Raw genomic sequence first — 21,546 nt, forward strand, 5'->3', positions numbered from 1 at the left:
TGTTGTGGTCACTTTCCTTTCACAAGTTAACTCTTCAATGACAACACCTGAGGAGGGGATAGCTTCTTCTCCCTTTTCTCTCCTCCCTCTGCCAGCTACTACCATGGAGCCCAACTGGAAACTTCTTGAAATGTAGATAGCTCTGTGAAACTCCAGCTCAAGGCCTCGTAAAAATAGAGCAACAGGAAAATCGGAATACATTGAACTCTTTTGTACAGACTCTTTTGCTCGTAGTCTTAAAATCAATTATGGTAAAGATTTCTGGAGAAGCTTAATTAAGATTTTCTTTGGAGGAGGGGGTGCCAATAGAGTCCCACATAGTCAAATCATGACTCCTCTATCTCATTTAATTCTCATCAAATCCTTCAAGATATAACAGGAGTCTAATAATACTTAAAATATAAATCTTGCTGTTCAACCACTGACAGCTTATTTTAAAACAGACACCCCAATACACACCTTTTCTCCTCCCTTTCCCCCTCCCTAGCCTCTGGGAAGCTAGACATTCTTTTCTTCAGCCAAGTTACAGCTTACTGTCCACAGGAATGAAGAAATCCTGAGTTGGGAGTTGGCACCAACAAATCTACAAAACTGCTTTCTCACATACTTTACATATAAAGATATGAAAAATTGTGCACTGTATGTGTAATAAGAATTGTAATGCATTCCGCTGTCGTGTATTCAAAAAAATAAAATCAATTAAAAAAAACTGCTCTCTCAAAGCTACCACGTGGATGTGAATTGACTTCTGGCACAAGTGGAGTTTGGCATTTGTACCCCCTATTTAAAAGCTCATGGCTTTCAGTATCAGGAAGCTCAGGGAGGATCAATAATTATTACAAGCTTCTAGAACTAAAATAGAATGGGTCCAAAACTTGAACATGGGTTTTTTCCACTAAACCAGAGTTTTTTACTTATCCTGGTCTGCTTAAATTGAGAAAATAAACTTCTGATCTTTACAATTTAAAAAGAATAACTCCCAATTCTCAGATCCCTATTTTCTATAAAATTGCCGCCCTGACGAAGAGAGGGTTACCGAACTTTCATAGCTAAACAGAAGCAAAATTAGGTCATTTGTAATACAATCGCTGCCTGCCAGCAGCAGATTTTCCCCCAACCCCCGCTTTAAGAGCGGGCCTCGGTCCTGCTCACTGCACCTTGGGAGTTGTAGTCTCTAGGCACAGAGCCCTGTGGTCGGAGGCGCTGACTCACAGAGACCCAATCAGAAGATAGCCCACAGCTCTCCGCGCGGCGATTGGCTGAAGTCTGCGACCACCTCCCAGCGGCGCCGTCGCGCTGTCTCTAGCGGAGGCTGCTCAGAGGCTGGGTAAGAGGGTGTTGGTGGCCCTCGGTTCCCGGGGTTCATCGTCGGTGATATTGCAGCGCAGCCATGGCAGAACCGCAGCCCGCGACCGGCCTCACTGACGAGGTCGCCCTCAGTTGCTGTTCCGACCCGGATCCTAGTACCAAGGTGGGCACAGGGCCTCCTCTCGCGTCCGGGCCCGGGGGAGCGGATCCCGGGACTCCCTAAGGCATTCGAACCCCATTCGGCCGGCCCTGCGCGGACCGGGCATGTGCTGGGAAGGGAGATAATGGAGTCCAATCCCAGGGACCCTGAGATCGGCTAAGAATGGAGGGGATCCCTTACATCAGGTTGTTTAAAAAACCTGCGACCCTACTTCATTAACTCGTTTATTTTGGGACGGTATTTAGAAGCCAAGCCAAACGAGGGTCAGGTTCCTTGTCCATGAGTGCGACTGTTCCCCAAGTCAGTCGCCATGGTTGATAGAGGAGCAGTTTCAAACTTCTAGTCATAGGTTCAAAGGTGTGTCTGTGCTTGTGGCTGCTATCATTTTCTGTAGTCACTTCCAACTCCAGCTTCACTCTCGTTTTACAGTTTGTGACCCAGTGAGAAAAATGACCTGTTGCAGATTCAGGCTTTCACTTACTTAACATACTATTCTGAGTCAGTGTAACTCACTCAGGTGTGGTGCCTCCTGCATTGCCAAGCTAGACACGTCATCTGCTTGGGGAATTTATTCCTGTGGTTATCAATGTCAGTAAATGTCTATGTATTCATTTAATTGCATCACTTAAAAGTTTCTTGAAGAGTGAATATGGGGGAGCTGGGGTTGTGGCTCAGTGGTAGATCACTTGCCTCGCACATGTGAGGCACTGGGTTTGCTCCTCAGCACCACATAAATAAAGATATTGTGTCCATCTACAACTAAAAAAAAAAAAAAAAAATTGAGAGGCTGGGATTGTGTCTCAGTGGTAGAGAGCTCTCCTAGCACTGGCGGGACCCGGGTTGGATCCTCAGCACCACATAAAAATAAAGGCATTGTGTTGTGTCCATCTATACCTAAAAAATAAATATTAAAAAAAAAGAAAAGAAGGGGCTGGGGATGTGGCTCAAGCGGTAGCGCGCTCGCCTGGCATGCGTGCCGCCCGGGTTCTATCCTCAGCACCACATACCAACAAAGATGTTGTATCTGCCGAAAACTAAAAAATAAATATTAAAAAAATTCTCTCTCTCCCTCCCTCTCTCTCTCTCTCTCTCTCTCTCTCTCTTAAAAAAAGAAAGAAAAGAAAAAAATTGAAAAAAAAGTTAGTAAAAGAAGAATGAATATGGGCATTACGCAGGTCTCTAAGAGAGGCCCATAGATTGCCAATGACTTGAGTCCCTACTTGTCCTTTGCCTTCAGGGCAGTCACATACCTCTGATTACTAAAGCCTTTAACTAACTTTTGTTCCCCATGTAGGAAAAAAGTGTTAATCACTGCAAAATTAAGGGAGAAAGAAAAAAGTGTGTGTGTGTGTGTGTGTACCCTCTCACACCCCTCTCACTTACGTATCACTTAATACCTAGTTATTTTATAATATAGATCGAGTTATTCCCAGATAACTGAGCATTTTATGTGCTGGGTTATTACAAATAAACACACACCAACAAACAGACTTAAGGGATGGTTTAGTACTGGGCTATTTAAAAGCATTGTGTTGTGTCCATCTATACCTAAAAAATAAATATTAAAAAAAAGAAAAGAAAAAAAATTGAAAAAAAAATTAGTAAAAGAAGAATGAATATGGGCATTATGCAGATCTCTAAGAGAGGCCCATAGATTGCCAATGACTTGGGTCCCTACTTGTCCTTTGCCTTCAGGGCAGTTACATACCTCTGATTACTAAAGCCTTTAACTAACTTTTGGTCCCCACGTAGGAAAAAAGTGTTAATCACTGCAAAATTAAGGGGGAAGGAAAAAAAGTGTGTGTGTGTGTGTATACCCTCTCACACCCCTCTTACTTATGTATCATTTAATACCTAGTTATTTTATAATATAGATCAAGTTATTCCCAGATAACTGAGCATTTTATGTGCTGGGTTATTACAAATAAACACACACCAACAAACAGATTTAAGGGATGGTTTAGTACTGGGCTATTTAAAACAAAAAAATATTCCAGTGGCTGCAAGTCTAGCTCAGTGGTAGAGAGCATTCTAAGCATGCATGAGGCCTTGTGTGCAATCCTTGGCATAAATAAATAAATTCTGGGGAGTCTTTATAAATATATTAAATATGCTTCCTTGCATCTTAAGTTACATTCCTTATTAGCTAAATTTCTCTTGATGATTTGGAGTAATCATTTTTTTTTTGATCAATAACTTTTGGCCTTTGAAGTACCATGGACATAAAATGGAATACATTGTACTAATACTAAAGTACTATAAGAAAAAATGGAATACATAATATTTTTTAAATATATTTTTTAGTCATAGGCAGACACAATACCTTTATTTTATTTATTTGTTTTTATGTTGTGCTAAGGATTGAACCCAGTGCCTCACACATGCAAGACAAATGCTCTACCAACTGAGCCACAACCCCAGCCCTGAAATACATAATATTAATACTATTTGTATGTATTAAGTGTGTGAAGCCTTGGGTTGGTGGCTTAAGTACATTACTTAATTTAGTCCTCATAACAGTCTTTATAGGAATGCATAATTATCTCCATTTTAAAAATATTTTTTAGTTGTAAACACATCTTTTATTTGTTTATTTTTATGAGGTGCTGAGGATTGAACCCAGGGCCTCACACATGCCAGGCAAGTGCTGTACCACAGAGCCACAACTCCAGCCCCTAATTATCTCCATTTTACAGATGAGGAGGCTTAGAGAAGTGTTGAGTGGCTTGTCCAGGAAAGAGCCCACATTCCCAACCCCTACCTTATCTGCTTCTGGAATACTGACTCAAGAAATAATTTTGGAATATTCCATGAAGGAGGGGGGGAAAACCCCTAATAAATGCATTTTGGACAGACTAGGAGGATAGGCAAGGTGAGGTCTCCTCCCTTTACCAAACATACACCAATTCTAAAGAAAGATGGAGCTGGGTGGGCATTCTAGGGGAAGGGAGCATTTTGGCAAGAATGTGGTAGGATGACAGATGCAATGCAGAGCATGTCCTAAAGAGTTAATTAAATATTTTTGGTTGAAATTCAGGCTATCCAGGCAACAGTGGAGAAGGCCAGCATGGTAGATTGGAGATAGAACATGAAGAGAACCTTGAATGTACATATAAGATAGTTTGTGTAGGTAGGGAGAATGATCCAGGACTTTGTAGGGTAGGTTAGAAGGATCCAAGTCTGGATGTGATGAGGTCATTTAAGCTCTTCCAGAAGGTGAGATAAGTGATGCAGGTCTGGTTTGGGAAGCAGAGAGCAGCAAGGGCAGAAAGTCAACTAGTTTACTGAACATTTGCGGCATCTTCATCTTGAGGGCACATCAAAGAATACACAGCTGCACCACATCTTGATGGTCTTATTTGGCTTAAGAGGCCTAATTTCTCTTTGCAAATGGTGATCCCTAATGACCATTTTTTAATTATTTCCATCAGAGTGCTTTGATAGAATACACAATGTCTTCAATGTTGCAATTATGTCTTCAGTTGTACTACCAATGTCAACTTCACATCATTCTGTAGATATATCTCACACTTACATGGCGCTCTCTCTCTCTCTCTCTCTCTCTCTCTCTCTCTCTCTCTCTATATATATATATATATATATATATATATATATATAATTATTATTTTTAATGTGTCTCATCTGATTGGTAGGGCATGGTATCCAAGGAAATGTTCAGTGTTGGTGACACTTGAACTGAGTTTTGTTAATTAAGGAGGTAACCAGGTAGAGTTGGATGCAGAGTAATGAACAGGAAGAAGAAAGAGGGACAATGGCAGGATAGATGGCTAACTGTTCTAGACTCAGTATATATAAAAACACAATGACATCAGTGAACTGAGGCAGAGAATGAAGTTTTAGGTAGTGGGAGTTGAAATATACAAAATACTCACTTGGGAGATGCAAAGAAAAATTGAGGACTATTAATATGTTTCCTTGTTTTCTCACCTATAAAAATTTCTACTTGGCAAATAGTGTATTTGTATTATATATTTATATTATACATATATATTTATATCTTATATTTATTTATATACTATATATTATATTTTTTGTTTTCAGGACCTTATGTGTGCTAAGCATATGCTCTGATGCTTATCCACACTCCAACCCAGTGTCATACTGGTATATTCATGTTGGTATATTAGACAAGTATGTAATTAAAATAAATACACATTTATTGGGGGGTACACCCATTTTTAAGTGATAAGGTATGAAATTGTAAATGCTTGAGATAAAAGATGAGGTTAAAGACTTATACAGTAACCATATATGCTGCTTTTTCCCAAAGTGTTGAAAAACTACTGAAGGATTGATTTATTTTGGATGGTGGGGTATTGGGTATTGAACACAGGGCTTTACACACTAGGCAAGTACCTATCACTGAGCTAGGTCCAGAAATGGGTTTTTCTTATAGAAGGATCACTCTGAATTGCATTTAAGTAAGCCTATAAGAAACAGTTGATTGTCCAAGCAGGAACTTGTAAGTACCTGAGCAAGGTAATGGTCATTAGGGAGACCAGGAGGAGAAAGATTCCAAGAGAGATTAAGCAGACAGGTAAATAGAGTGCTTGGTTTGGGGAAGGAATGTTGAGGGAGGAATCAGGGAGAATTCAAGTGTCTGACTTGGGCTATCAAGGGGTAGTTGAGACGTTGACTCTTGGCAGTATAGGAAGAAGTGTTTGTTTGGGCTGTAATGAATTTGATGTTCTAACCCAAGTGGAAATGATGAGTAGGTGCAGGATGTGTAAGTTCATAGCTGAAGTTAGAGGTATGGGCTGGAGAATACAGATTTGGGGAATCAATAGCAATAGTCAGTAGTGGAAACTCTGGGTGTTTGTTTTATAATAACAGCAGCGGCAAGACATTTAGTAAGCAGAGTAGCTTGCTTTGGACCCAGTGTTATGCTAAGCACTTTCATGCATTATTCCCTTCACATTTCAGCTCAAACACAACAGCTAGAAACTGTAATGATCCTCATTCTAAAGATGTGGAAGCAGGTTCAAGGAAAGTATTGATTTACTCAAGGTTTCAGTTGTAAAGCCAGCATTTAACCATATTGCCTCTCAAAAATAATTCCTTTCACATTTGTGCATTTTTTTCCTTTTCTTTGCATGAGAAATGAAAGACCTCATGATACTAAAGAAAAACCCAATAATATTGGATGCAGCTTGGTGAGAAGTATATTATCTCATAGTTCTGTAGGTTAGAAGTTTGACATGGGTCACACTCTCTTAAACTGAAGGTATTAACAGGGCTGTGTTCCTTATTAGAGGCTCACAAGAATCTGCTTCCAAACTCAGATTGTTCCCTGGATTCAATTCCTTTTCAGTTGTAGGGTGAGGTCCCGAGTTCCTTGTGGGGATGGAAGAGATCTGTCTTTATTTCCTTCTATCTGTACCCCTGCATCTTACAGCCAGCACCTGTACCTCACCTTGGCATCTCTCTGGCTTCCCCTGCTGCCCGCCTCTCTTCTGCTGCCTTTTCATATGTCTCTTCTGTCTTTTCATACGTCTTGCCTCTCTCCTCTGTTTTTAAGGTCTCATGTGATTACATGGAACCTATCTAGATAATCTAGGCCAATCTCCCTGTTTTAAAGCCAACTCACTAATAACCTTAATTCCATCTACAAAGCCCTTGACAGTTAATGTTTGATAGAATAATCAGAGACCTCTTTAGGATTTAGTCTTTGCCTGCAACTCCCTGGCCAAGCACCAAGTCTAGCTGGGGAGGACAGCTTGCCCCAAGGAGGCCTGCCAAATAGACCCTTTGAACTCACCTCTGGTCTGGCCTGAAAAAGCACACAGATTTCTCTGGAGTTGTCCTCCCCCAGCAAACATTGTAATTGACAGGGAAGCAGCAGTTATTCACATTACTTGGGAGAGGGAGTTGTTTTGGTACTGTTCTTGGTGCCTTGTTTTAATCTATGCTTAGACAACCATAAATTCTATTTTTGGTCTCTTCATTGCAGCCACAGAGTGACTCTGTAGGTGTTTTTTGTGGCTGTGTGAAGAGGGAACCAAGGTCTAGCTAGTGCCCAGATACTGGGAGCCATTTTTCTCTTTCTCAACTGTACACTAACTGTCTGAGGCCTCTAGGAGGCCAGCTCCTGACTGAGAAAAGCAATCAGAATGCTCTGGAAATATGGAACCTCAGAGCCAGCTCACTTGTATGTGATTATACGCTATGAATAAAGAATTTAATTCTTATATTAATTTAAGGTTGGTTTTAATAAGATATAGTAGTTTTCAAGCTAGTTTTGTCTTAAATGAGAATTTTTTTAGTTGTAGATGGACACAATATCTTTATTTATTTATTTATTTATTTATTTTTATGTGGTGCTGAAGATCTAACCCAGGGCCTCACACATGCTAGGCAAGCACTCTAACACTGAGCCACAACCTCAACTGTAACACTTGTATTTAAAAAAAAAAAAAAATTGTAGTTGTAGGTAGACAGCATGCCTTTATGGTGCTAAGAATCTAACCCAGTGTCACACACATGCTAGGCAAGCGTTCTGCCACTGAACTAAAGCCCCAGCTCCTACATTTGTATTTTATGTAATATGAGTTACAGGAGAGAGATGATGGTAACTGCAAAGAGAGTAGAGAGAGTTTTCAGACCCGTTTTGTCACATCCATGGGTACAGCAGAATAAAACTATTGGGGAACACTGACAAGGTTGACACATGGTCTTGGAAGGTACCTATGGTAAAAAGAGACCTGAATTTAAAATCGGGAGGCTGGAACAATTAATTTAATCATTTGGAATCAGCCTCGAATTTATAAAACTGGGACGAGTTTTTACAAAGACAAACCCCTAAGCCAAATGTTACTGTTAATGCTAATAATGATCTTATTTCCATCAGTTTATATGCACTATCATTTTATCAGTCAAGCCTTCTGTTTCCTGATGTGGAAATTATAGTTTCACAAAGGTGTTAGAGACAGTAGCTTTTTACCTTTTAGTTATTTTGGAGTATAGGGTCATGTGACTTTTTGCTAATTTACATAGTTACCTGCAAATGGTTCAGGAAGCATATTTCTCTTGCATTCACTCAACAAATATTATAGTAATTAGATTCTTTATTTATAACATCAAATAAAGTCTTGGTTCAGGGGGCTGGGGATGTGGTTCAAGTGGTAGCGTGCTTGCCTGGCATGCGCGCGGTGCTGGGTTTGATCCTCAGCACCATATACAAATAAAGATGTTGTGTCTGCCAAAAACTAAAAAAATATTAAAAATTCTCTCTCTCTCTCTTAAAAAAAAAATCTTGGTTCAGCTTGTGGAAAGGCAGCCTAGAATAAGGGTTGTAAGTAGTTTCTTGGGGAGGTGGTCATAGAAAGCTCTGTGGTTTGGGGAAGGGTGGCCTACAGTAGTGTTTGTGGGTACCTGGGATTCCATCCCTCTGAGTAACTGTGTGGAGCATGCCTCAGAATTGTCCCACCAAGGAGCAAGAAAGCCACGTCTTTGCTATACCCTTGGTTGAGGGTAACCCTGAAGATACAAACTTCTTGGCACTTCAAGGCTGCCACACTGGGACCTGCACAAAAAAGCTCTGCTGGGCAGAGCCACAGGAGCTTGCAGGTGATAGGAACTGTTTCCAGGCAGTTTTTCGTAGTAGGCTAAAGGGACAAAGGTGTTTTCGTTTCTTTCTTTCTTTCTTTCTTTCTTTCTTTCTTTCTTTCTTTCTTTCTTTCTTTCTTTCTTTCTTTCTTTCTTTCATTGTATTACAATGGTGGACCTTCTGTATCTTGTTATAAAAAACACAATTAATGTTGGTAATGCATAGTAAAAATTAAAGGTTTTTAGTATATTCTGTTTTTCTTTAGGATTTTCTGTTGCAACAGACCATGCTGCGAATTAAGGATCCTAAGAAGTCATTGGATTTTTATACTAGAGTCCTTGGAATGACGTAAGACCATTTATTGGAACCTTATTGTTTAAATATATAGCTTTGCCAATATAGGTAATGCTTTCAGGCCTATTTAAAAATTGTAGTTTGTTTGAAAAGTAACAAAAGTTCTTTAGGTAAGGAGTCTGTAAGGAGGTCTGAATAAATGGGGTTTAGATTAACTTCCCTTTCTTTATTCCAGCCTGGCTTAGTGGCAACAAAAGGCACAAATACTTTCATTTTCTCCAAATTCTTTTCTATTTGAGAGCCGCCTGCTAAATCCTTAATAATATTCAGTCCCTTTTTGATGTTCTGACCACTTTTAGCCTATTGTTAACTTCAGAAAACATATATATGAGGACATTTTACTCAGAAAATGAATAGTTTTACTTAAAATTGGCCCTCTTCCAATTTTATAGACTACATTCTATTTTACTGAACAGGTAAAAGCCACTGCTCTTTTAATCCTTAAAGCATATTTACTTATTTACACCAACCCTCCAGCTTTATTGTGGTATAATTGCTAGTTTTATTTTTTTCCCTTGATTTCTTTTTCCCCTAAGTAACATGAGTTTTTTGTTTATGATCCTATAGATACATAAAGAATAAAATTAGGGCTGAGGTTGTAGCTCAGTGGTAGAGCACTTGCCTAGCACATGTGAGGAACTGGGTTCAATCCTTAGCACCATGTAAAAATAAATAAACAAAAAAAAGGTATTGTGTCCATCTACAACTAAAAAAAAAATTTATGAAAAGAATAAAATTAAATGATCTTTAATTTACTGCCTAGATGCTCTCCACCGACATTGAGAAAATAATTTAAGTAATACAGTAGGTTTGTTTAGAAAATCCAACCAGTTTAGAAAAACATAAGATGAAAAATGATAAGTTTCCTTCCCCCCGTCCTCCCTAAAGATAACTGGTCTTACAGTTTCTTTGATTTTGTCCAGCATGTGTTTATGGCATATTTAAAGGGCATAATGAACACAGATTTATTGGTCACCTGCTATTTGCCAGGCACTTCTCCCATTATTTCCTCTAGTCTTTACAGTAGGTCTTTGAGCAGCTCATATCCCCATTTTTGCAGGTGAAAAAAGCAAAGCTTAAAGATGGAAGTTGCTGTCCCAAATCCCACAGTTGGCACATGACAGAGCTGGAAATTGAATCTATGTCCAGTTGACTCCAGTGTTGACCTTGTTTTTTTTAATGGTTTTTTTTTTTTTTAGTTCTCAATGGACCTTTATTTTATTTGTTTATTAATATGTGGTACTGAGAATCGAACCCAGTGCCTCACACATGCTAGGCAAATGCTATACTACTGAGCCACAACCCCATCCCCAGCGTAGACCTTATTTTAAAAAGCCCCCAAGTAGGATGCAACTTGACAATGACCTAAAGATTTCCTCCTCTGGGGAGAATCAAGTTGCAGCAGGTTCATTTGTTTCAGTTGCCAGCTGATTGGCGGGTAAGGCTTGTGCACTTGACTTCAGGAGGTGCAAAGATAGTTTGTCATGATTAGACTGTTTGAGGTGTCTGATACTTTATTATAAGCATATTGGAGTAAATCTTACTTGTGGTAAGTCTATAATGGATCTGATTGGACCAAGGTATGTACCTAGCAGTGATAATCAAATGAAAGATTTGGAGCCAAACTCTAGCAACTTTCCTTTTGAGGTGCTTCAACCATCTGTACTTGTTGATTATGAACCAGGTCATCTTCGAGCATTTAATCCTCAGTAATTGAAAGAAAATGGCATTACATACATTCTCATTCTATTCTGCTCCTTGCAAAATAATCCTACATTCTTTAAACTCACTTTATAAGCTGTAACTTCAGTTATCTTTTTTAAAACCTCAGAATTCACTGTTTCTCTCATATCAAGTGTCTCCTTCCCCACTGCCTCTTTCCTTTCATCCTACAAACATGCTTAAGCCTTCTAGAAGAATTGTTGCCCTGCTTTCTTGCCTCATGGAGAGACCATGCTTGTTTTACCAGCTCACTGCCCCTGTCTCTCCCAAGTCCAATGAGATGCAGCTTCTGCTCTACACTGTTGAAACTGCTCTCACAGGACCTTGCTGTATTTCTTGACCTTCTCTTAGTCTTACTTCTGTTTCACCCTTTTGCAGTATTTGCTACTGTTAGCTGCTTTATCTTATTGTTGATGTTCCCATCTTCTGTGATAATAATCTGTCATTTTTCCTTCTCTCATACCACCTGTCCTCAATTTTATTTCCTAGAAATTCTGGCATAATAAGAACTCACTAAATGTATATATTTAAATATCTATAGCGCATATTTGAAAGAATAGAGTAATGCATTGTATCGTTCAATAAAAAGAAACAAAATTATCTCTTTCCATTTATAAACGAGCACTGCAATTCCAATTAAATTTCATTAAAATTGAAGACTGATGAATTACAAAAGTTTTCTTTTATTTTTATATTTCCTTGATATTTACAGAGGTTGATGGTCCTTTCCTTGTTTATTTTGTTTTTGTGGTGCTGGGGATTGAGCCCAGGGTCTTGCACATGTTAGGCAAGCACTCTTCCACTGAGCTCCATCCCCAGCCCCAATTAGGTGTTTTTAAATAAGATTTTTTTCACTGATTTTTTTCTCTTGCTTTTTCCATTCAGATAGTTTTCCTATATACATAGCTCTTATTTATAGAACTTGAGTATTGGGTTATGTTGATTTTAGTATGAATAAACTTTTCCTTCATGAATTAGTCTTGTTTTATTTAATTTCAGGCTCATTCAAAAATTAGATTTTCCTACTATGAATTTTTCACTCTATTTCTTGGCTTATGAGGATAAAAATGACTTTCCTAAAGATAAAAATGAAAAAATGGCATGGGTATTCTCCAGAAAAGCTACACTTGAACTGACACAGTGAGTATATTTTTATCTTTCTATGTATTCTAGATTTTCTTAAGTTTTTTTCTTTTGTTACTGTTTTTTTTTTTTTTTTTGCTTATTTATCAGTTTAATTCAATTTGTTACAACATGTTTGAGTGTTTTTATATGGATCTTCCCGTCTGGTCTTTGTTTTATGGTATAGATAGGGTAAATGTCTTTCAGAGAATTTAAGACCCTGAAATAGTAAGATATTTGCCAAACTATAGTTAACTAATGTTTAGAGACTACAACTAAAATCATCCATCATTCAAAATTTTGTTCTTTTGTAGTTTTGCTGCATTTTTGATCCAGAAATGTTATATAATATGTTCCCTTAAAAAGTCATCAAACCATTTTTGTAACAATTAACATTAAAATTTTTAGATAGTTTGCCAGGCCCTGTGGCACATGCCCGTAATTTCCACAATGAAGGAGGCTGAGGCAGGAGGATTGCAGGTTCAAGCACAGCCTCAGCAACCTAGTGAGGCCCTAAGCAACATAGCAAGACCCTGTCTCAACATAAAATATAAAATGGGTTGGGAGGTATTTTTATAATTTCAACACTTTAAAAATGTAGGAAGAAGGGCTGGGGATATAATTCAGTTGGTAGAGTGCTTGCCTTGCATGTACAAGGCCCTGGGTTCAATCCCCAGCACCACACACATACACACATTTAAAAAAAAAAAAAAAAAAAAACTAGAAAGAAAGAGGTATTCCCCCCTTTTTCCTTATTATTTTTTTAACTTTGTTTTTCTGTACTCTTTAACAACTGCCAAAAGAACATTTGTTTTAAGATGTGTGATTTAATGTGTATCTGATTTAAAACAAAGTTTTTCTATCAGACAGGCCTAGATATGGGTCTTAAGCACTAACACTAATTCTATTGACCCTGAAAAATTCCCTAAAGTGGCAGGCTCATTTATAAAATGGAACTATTCAAGTCTGGGCCATGGAGCTGTTTTGAGGGTTAAATGAAATATAAAGTGCTGAGGATAATAAATAATAGTTGTTGTTATTTTTGTTATTGTTCTTATTCAGATGCCTGATTTTAAAATCTTCTTAATCTAATTAAAATCATAAAATCATACTTTAATGATTACTCTCTGCAGTTGAAAATGTGATATTTGTAGTAGCAGGGGTTAGGCCAAGTATGTGGAGTAGCATATACACATGGCAAGAGTTTAAAGACAGGGATTTCTTCTCAGAATATCAGTTCTATAACCTGGTGCAGCGGTACACGCATGTAATTCCCTTGGGAAGCTGAGGCAGGAGGATTATAAGTTCAAGACCAGCCTCAGCAACTTAGTGAGGCCCTAAGCAACTTAGTAAGACCTGTCTCAAAATTAAAAAAAGGGGCTGGGGATGTCATTAAGCACCCCTGGGTTCAATCCCTCATACCAAAAAAAAAAAAAATATATATATATATATATATATATATATATAAATAATCTTTTCTATAGAACAGAACTGTAAGTTATATTTTCCCTTCTTTTGTAGCAATTGGGGTACTGAAAATGATGAGACTCAGAGTTACCACAATGGCAATTCAGACCCTCGGGGATTTGGTATGTTTGTGTGTTTATATGTAATGTGGATTTGTTGATTTTACATGAGATCCATACTTAAAATTATAGTAAACCTTAAACATCATGGCCTAATTAACAAATAAAATCAATTTATTAGAGGTATGTTTTATTTCCACAAATCTTACTTAGGAATTATATAATTTCACAGTAAATATACTCACAACAGTTTTACTTTTAAGTCTCTATATTCTATTTTCAGTTAACTTTTTAATTAAAAAAAAACTATGGTTATTAGAATCTCAATTTCTGTTAGTATGCCCTTCTGTCTTGATTTAAAATTTGTCAATTCAAGATGACAGGATTACAGACTTCAGTTGGCTACTGTATAGTTAATGCCAACAACATACCTACTAAGCATGATTCTTTTTTGTATAGATTATTCTTAACAGAACTATATGTGAGGTAGTATTGGTTTATTTTAAGTATCATATAATTTATAATTATTCTATTATACTCAGCTAGTCAGTCTACATTTGTTCTTTATGAGATTTTGAACCTAGTTGACTCAGTTTGCTTTCAAATGTTATGTTTTTGAAATACACAAGTTTCAGAAGCTACCATGGCACTTGGAGACCCTGGTATAATTATATCTTTCTTCTCTCTGTATTTTTCTTTTTTCTTTTCTTGGTGTGTGTGTGGGGTGTCATCTAAGGTCACATCGGAATTGCTGTTCCTGATGTATATGGAGCTTGTAAAAGATTTGAAGAGCTGGGAGTTAAATTTGTGAAGAAACCTGATGATGGTGAGTCTTACTGATTTCATGCCTTTCTTTAATTAAATAATATTTATAAGCATCCACAGAGGGCACGGTTACAGTAAAATCCTTTTGGGGCTACAGGTAATGGAAGTTGACATCAGCCAACTTAAGGCAAGAAGGAAAATTATTAGAATACCTTGTTATCTTAGGGAAATGGAAGACAGGGTGGCTTCACAAGGGACTAGACACAGGATCTGGAGAGCTATCAAAAACCTAGGCTGGGGGATGTGGCTCAAGCGGTAGCGCGCTCGCCTGGCATGCGTGCGGCCTGGGTTCGATCCTCACCACCATGTACAAACAAAGATGTTGTGTCCACCGAAAACTAAGAAAATAAATATTAAAAAAAAAAACACCTAGGCTCTTTTTCCCACCCTATAACCCTGTCACATTCTCTCTTTGGCCACCACCTTTCACTATCTCAGGGTTTAACTGGGGTCATCCAAAAATAAATTTAAGCTGGGTGCAGTGGCACACACCTGTAATCCCAGCGGCGCAGGAGGCTGAGACAGGAGGAGAATCGCCAGTTCAAACTCATCCTCAGCAACTTAGTGAAGCCCTAAGCAAGGCAATGAGACCTTGTCTCTAAATAAAATACAAAATATGGCTGGGGATGTGGTTCAGTGGTTAAGTTCCCTTGGGTTCAATCCCCAGTACTGCCCCCCCCAAAACAAAAATGTGTTTGTTTTATTTGATATTAACATAACAATACCAGGTCTCTTTAGTTAATTATTATCTAGTATTTCTTTTTTAGTACTTTACAACCTTTGTATGTACTTATATTTTAGGTATGTCTCTTGAAATAGTATTTATCTGGGTTTTGTTTGATTTGCATGTATTATGATTATTTTACTTGGGATCTGTTTCTGCCATCAAAATTTATTATTTTAAGTTAAAATGTTTATTATTTTATTTTAACCTTTTTTTAAAAATTAAAATATTTAACATCCATATCTCTTCCCCTATAAGAAAATAACTTATTCTCCTCAACCCCCATCATGTCACATTACATAGACTGGGATATTATTGATTCATATTTTCTTTTTCTTTGGTTGTGGTATTTTTTAAAATAGCATTAAATACATTAAGGTATTTTGAAAATCTTTTCTGCATATATCTCTTGTAGCATCTTTTGAATTTCTCTGTCCATATATATATGCATATATATCACATATATATACTTTAGTTATAGATGGACACAATACCTTTATTTTATTTATTTATTTTTATGTGGTGCAAACCCATATGTTAAGCAAGCACAGTACTACTGACTATAGTCTCAGCCCCTTTTGTCCCTTTTTATGAGTACCTCAACCAAAACTGTTTTCCAAAGGTATTTGAGGCAAAACTTTTGAGACTTTGTATGCCCAAGAATCATCTTTTTATATGAATCACAGTTTTGTTGAAAATCCTAGGTTTGTTTTCTTTCAATCTTGAAATACTACTCCATTGCTGGTTTGCATAGTTTTACAGTTCAAAAATATCCTGTCAATCTGTTTGGGTTTCTTTATATAGTGTATTCTGTGTTATTCTGGAAGTTTTTATATTCTTCATTACTATGCCTTCTTTCTAGAGATATTTCCTCAAACTGATATACCAGTTAACTAATTATTCCCCAAATGTATCTATTCTGCTATTTAACTCAACTATTTTTTTTTAAGAGAGAGAGAGGAGAGAGAGAGAATTTTTTAATATATATTTTCCAGTTTTCAGAACACAACATCTTTGTTTGTATGTGGTGCTTAGGATCGAACCTGGGCCTCACGCATGCCAGGCGAGCGCGCTACTGCTTGAGCCACATCCCCAGCCCTCAACTATTGTGTTTTTAATCTATTATTTTTTTTGGTTCCTTATTTTTGCTTGGTTCCTTTAATATTTTCTTGTTCTTGTTTCATGTTGGTAATATTCTTTCATATTGTCCATCAATTTTACATGTTTTAATAATTTTTGGTCCATATTGTTTTAATATTTCATCGTATTGGGAGATAAGGTTTTGCTGAGTTGCTGAGGGCCTTACTAAAATGCTGAGACTGGCTTTGAACTTGCAATCTTCCTGCCTCATCCTCCTGTGCTGCTGGGATTATAGGCATGTGCCACCATGCCCAGCTATAATTTTATATAAAACATAAAAAATAAATATATATATACACACACACACACACACACACACACACCTACAGTTGTTTGCTATTTCAGTCCCTCGTATAGCGTGAATAGAGGAAGTCCTGTCCTTAACAACCTGAACGATGTTAAGAAAATGGGCAGGGTAAGCCAGGGCTGAAATTCCTGGGAACCTGGAAATGAATCAAACTCTTTACATGCCCCACAACAACTCTTTCCAACTTTGTCCCTAAGGGAAAAGCAGTATTAGTAGGAAACCCTTCTGAGATTGTCATTCCCTACCCCTGGGCATGTGGAAGTGGGTAGGGAGATGAGGTAGTCCCTTTCTCAGGTCCTCATAAGCATAAGTTTTCTGTGCCATCCTTATTTAATCCTAAGGCTGTTAACCAATGGTTTGAGCCCCTAAGTGTAAGGGCAGGTGCCGATGCCCCAGGTGTTGAGGGGAGCAAAAGCAAACCTCCTGCTTATTCTCCCACAATTGTAATGCACTTCCTTCTGGTCTGACCTACAGAGACTAGGTTAAAATAGTCACTCTACCCCGCTTCCACCTGTTCTTCTCATCCATCCCCCCTGAAATCTTCACTTTTCCCCCCAATGTTTTCCATTTGTATCCTTTTGGGTTAGCCTTGGAGAAAGCATCCAGGGAAAGGAGTCAAATCAATCCAGCATCTTGGTCCCAAAATAAATTTCTCAGGTTACATTTTTACATGTAAGCAAACAACTCTGACCTGTTAGCCTTTCCATCCCAGTTACGAATTTCTGGGAGAAAGAATCTGATTGTCAGATTTATGTGACTCAAGTCTGTAGATATTTTTGGTTGTGTAGGTAGGACACACTATCTGCTCTCTTAAGCACCTTCCTATTTTCATCTTTAAAATAATGTAGGGCTGGTGCGTGCCTGTAATCCCAGCTGTTTAGGAGTCTGAGACAGGAGTATCGTGAGTTCAAAGTCAGCCTCAGGAACTAAGCAAGGCCTTAAGTAACTCAGCAAGATCCTGACTCTAAAATAAAATACAAAAAAAAGTGCTTTGGATGGGTTCAGTGGTAAACACCCCTGGGTTCACTCCTGGGTACATAAAAATAAAAATAAATGGCACTTGCACAATGGTGCATACCTGTAATCCCAGCATCTTGGGAGGCTGAAGCAGGAGGATCACAATTTCAAAGCCAGCCTCAGCAACTTAGCAAGGACCTGAGCAACTTAGCAAGACCTTATCTCAAAAAGACAAAACAAACAAACAAACAAACAAACAAAAAAGAACAAGCTGGGGATGTGGCTCAGAAGTTAAGCACCTCTTGGTTCAATCCCTGGTACCCCAAAATAATACTAACATTATTATTATTTGTGACTGCTGAATTGGTATTATGAACTGTATCATGAAGATGAGGTAAACACTTGATACCTAACAGATGTTTCAGTCCCATGGTTTATTTTAGGAGAGCTTGTTTTCAGCTGTGTGTGGAAAATAACATTTTAGTTATTATGAAAAACATAAATTTGGGCAACACTGACAAGATAGAATTTTTTCTATGCTATTGGGGATTAAACCCAGGAGTGCTCTACAACTGAGCTACATTAATAGCCCTTTTAATTTTTTATTTTGAGGCAGGGTCTCACTAAGTTGCCCAGGCTAGCTTCAAACTTTTGATCCTCCTGCCTCAGCCTCCTGAGTTGATGGGATTACAGGTGGTCCAGCACAATATAGAATTTCTTTTAAAAAATAAATAATAGTTCACAAATTTACATATCATTCCTGTGCAGGGGCTATGCTAATCTCTATCATTCTAATTTTTAGTATATGTACTGCCAAAGTGAGCACACAATATAGAATTTTTTTTTTTTTTTTTTTTTTTTTTTTTTTTTGGTGCTGGGGAGTGAACACAGGGCCTTGTACATGTGAGGCAGGCACTCTACCTTCTGAGCTGTATCCTCAGCCCCACATTATAGAATTTTTTAAAAGTATAAAACTACAGGGGCTGGGGCTGTAGCTCGATGGTAGAATGTTTGCCTTGTAGGTGTGAGGCCCTGGGTTCGATTCTCAGCACCACATAAAAATAAATAAACAAATAAAGATATTGTGTTCATCTACAACTTAAAAAAAAAATTAAAACTACAAATATGGTTGTGGTTGTGGTTCAGTGGTAGAGCACTTGCCTAGCATGTATGAGGCACTGGGTTCGATTCTCAGCACCATATATAAATAAATAAAAACAAAGGTCCATTGACAACTAAAAAAATTTTTTTAAACCTACAGACAAAATAGTGTATTTTTAAATGTAAATTAAAATTTGAATTAATAAAACTATTTTTTTTTAATTTTTTTTTAGTTGTCAGTGTACCTTTATTTATATGTGGTGCTGAGAATCGAACCCAGTGCCTCACACATGCTAGGCAAGCTCTCTACCACTGAACCACAACCCCAGCCTGATAAAACTATTTTTAATTTACAAGGCTTTTGTTTGTTTGATGGTTTTTTTGAGTTTTTCCAGTAATGAAAAATTTTAATTTACAGGTAAAATGAAAGGTCTGGCATTTATTCAAGATCCTGATGGTTACTGGATTGAAATTTTGAATCCAAACAAAATAGCAGCAACTATTAGTTCATGAGAATGCTCCTTTTAAGATGTCAGTGAAGATGGCGATAAGGAAGGAAACAATACGACTCAAGATATCAGATACCAGAAGCATCTAGTACTGATGGATCATTGTTCCAGTTCAAATTATTCTTTAGTCTATTTCACTTTCCTTTTTCAGCTGTGTTTTTCCACCTAAGTGATCATTCTAGTTTTAAAGTAGTGCTTTATCTTATGACCTTGAATGTAGTTCTGTAACTTTACTTTTTAGGCAATAATTATAACAATTCCCTTTAGAGGCTGCATTTGCTGCCTTCTGTCTCCTAAATATTACTTTTCTTCAGGTCTGCCTTTGAATCATCGTCTTTTGAAAAAGAAACATTTATCATTTTTTTGTGGTGGTTATCTTCTGGGGTTTCAGTTCCTCAGAAATAACTTTTCACAATGGAAAGTAAAGTAAAAATGAACAAAAATGAATCTTCATGTGTACTTCAAACAGTATAAAGTGTTTATTTTACAAAAGAGAAGGTTCTCTTGAGAGCAATTCAGAATCATGCTGACAGGGATACTGATAGAAAAACTAATTTCTTTTTTATTTAAAATACTTTTAAGGATCAAGGACTAACCTCATTTATTTGGGATTGGGGAGGAGGGAGGGAATAATATTTACTAGGTACCCATGCCTCAGGCTAAGCTATAATATACTGTACATCACTTAATACTCTAGTATTAAGGCTAGACATGTTGTTTTAGTTAACATTTTTGCTGCTATGACTAAAAGACATGATAACAATTTTAGAGGAGGAAAAGTTTTATTTGGTGCTCATGGTTTCAGAGGTCTCAGTCCATAGATGACCAACTTCATTGCCCTGGGCTCAAGGTGAGATAGAACATCATGACCAAAAATAGTGGAAGATGAAAGCAACTCGGGCCACAATCAGGAAGCAGAGAGAGCTCTGCTCACCAGCAACAAAAGACAAACCCCAAAGGAACATCCCTTCCCTCTTCCAGCCACACTTTACCTGCCTACAGTTACCACCCAGTTAATCCATATCAGTGAATTATTAATACGCTGATTAGTTAAGGCTCTACAGTCATTTCACCTCTAAATTTTCTTGCATTGTCTCACACATGAGCTTTTGGGGGACACCTCATATCTAAACCATAACACATGTAAAATATAATGAATTGAAGGCAATATGAATAGGCTCAAGTACTCAAGATCTCATTATTATTTTTACTATTTAGATTATGCCTCAAAATTCCTCACCATGCCTCCTGCACTAGTATCTTATTGTAAAACCTTCAGTGAGTTTGCACACTGTGCTCTTAACTCTTGGGCCTGAGTACCACAATGAGGGTGGAAGCTTAGAAGTCTATAAGACAGGCTACCCTACACACAATTACTCCTGCATGGGTGATACCCAACTCACAAGGAGTCTTCCCTATCCCATGGTCTTCATGCTTCTAGTAATCACATTATACTCACTGGTAGCATAACTTAGTTATCAGAAATCAGCTCTGTAGTCTTCCCTCCTATGATTGATGGTTTGCTAGATTTCAAAAAATCATAGTGATTTTGAAAATGTCTTATGGCCTAGAGAATAAAAACATCCAGTTTGTGGTTTAGATTTTCTGTAGACTGTAGGGGAAGACCTTTGGATAGGCCATGCCAATTATTCTTGCACTGCTAGAAACACTTTATATTTCCTTTTTAGATGAAATGTAATTTGTATGAGCAATTTAAACAAATAGCTGAAATAAAATTTTAGATAAGACCATTCAATTTGTAAACTTCTTTCAATCAAGTTCTTCCAAAAGGTTGTCCTTAGAACTGAAAGGATTTGAAATGGCTTGCAAGGTCATTCTGAACTGGGAGTAGTCACAATTGTATACAGCCTGTTAACCAGGTAGTTTGTATAGGTAAAGAAGGTGGGAATTACAAGAATAAAATCATAAAAAAAAGAAGGGTGGGAAGAGGAAAGGAAATAAGGAATAAAGGATTGTGGCAGGAAAGTACACAAAGAAGAAAAATCAGATATCAAAATGTGAGTCATAGAAACTTAAGAAAACCAGTTTCAGTGTTGAATGCTACAATTGTCAAATGGAAGCCCTCTTAAATTCATAAATTCAATAACTTAAAACCTTATTTCCAGGAATAGAAGATTCTATTTGCTAAATAAATCTTGCCAAAGAAAGTTCTTGTTTATTTCTTAATTTCATTCCTATATGCATTAAAAAAATATTGTATAAG

The 21,546-nt window shown here is 37.4% G+C and overlaps 1 protein-coding gene and 1 non-coding gene across 2 annotated transcripts; one reads left to right on the plus strand and one right to left on the minus strand.

Annotated features, from left to right (window-relative positions):
- The first annotated feature begins 1,287 nt into the window (after positions 1 to 1,287).
- On the plus strand, positions 1,288 to 21,073 carry Glo1 (glyoxalase I). The gene is made up of 6 exons (XM_026383621.2): positions 1,288 to 1,471; positions 9,301 to 9,383; positions 12,111 to 12,251; positions 13,755 to 13,822; positions 14,496 to 14,585; positions 19,232 to 21,073. The coding sequence occupies exons 1-6, from the start codon at positions 1,391 to 1,393 to the stop codon at positions 19,324 to 19,326; spliced, it is 558 nt and encodes a 185-aa protein (XP_026239406.1). The 5' UTR covers positions 1,288 to 1,390; the 3' UTR covers positions 19,327 to 21,073.
- LOC113179243 (U6 spliceosomal RNA) lies at positions 18,436 to 18,538 on the minus strand. Its single transcript, XR_003300334.2, has one exon. It is a non-coding gene; the product is annotated as a U6 spliceosomal RNA (small nuclear RNA).
- Positions 21,074 to 21,546: the final 473 nt, after the last annotated feature.

This window comes from Urocitellus parryii, chromosome 8 (genome assembly GCF_045843805.1).
Source record: "Urocitellus parryii isolate mUroPar1 chromosome 8, mUroPar1.hap1, whole genome shotgun sequence".
NCBI classification, from domain to species: Eukaryota; Metazoa; Chordata; class Mammalia; order Rodentia; family Sciuridae; genus Urocitellus; species Urocitellus parryii.

Excerpts from the sequence above, each read along its gene's own strand:
- Glo1 (XM_026383621.2), top strand. The coding sequence starts at position 1,391 with ATGGCAGAACCGCAGCCCGCGACCGGCCTCACTGACGAGGTCGCCCTC. Across the intron at positions 9,384-12,110 it reads ACTAGAGTCCTTGGAATGAC|GCTCATTCAAAAATTAGATT; the intron begins GTAAGACCATTT and ends ATTTAATTTCAG. Across the intron at positions 12,252-13,754 it reads GCTACACTTGAACTGACACA|CAATTGGGGTACTGAAAATG; the intron begins GTGAGTATATTT and ends CTTCTTTTGTAG.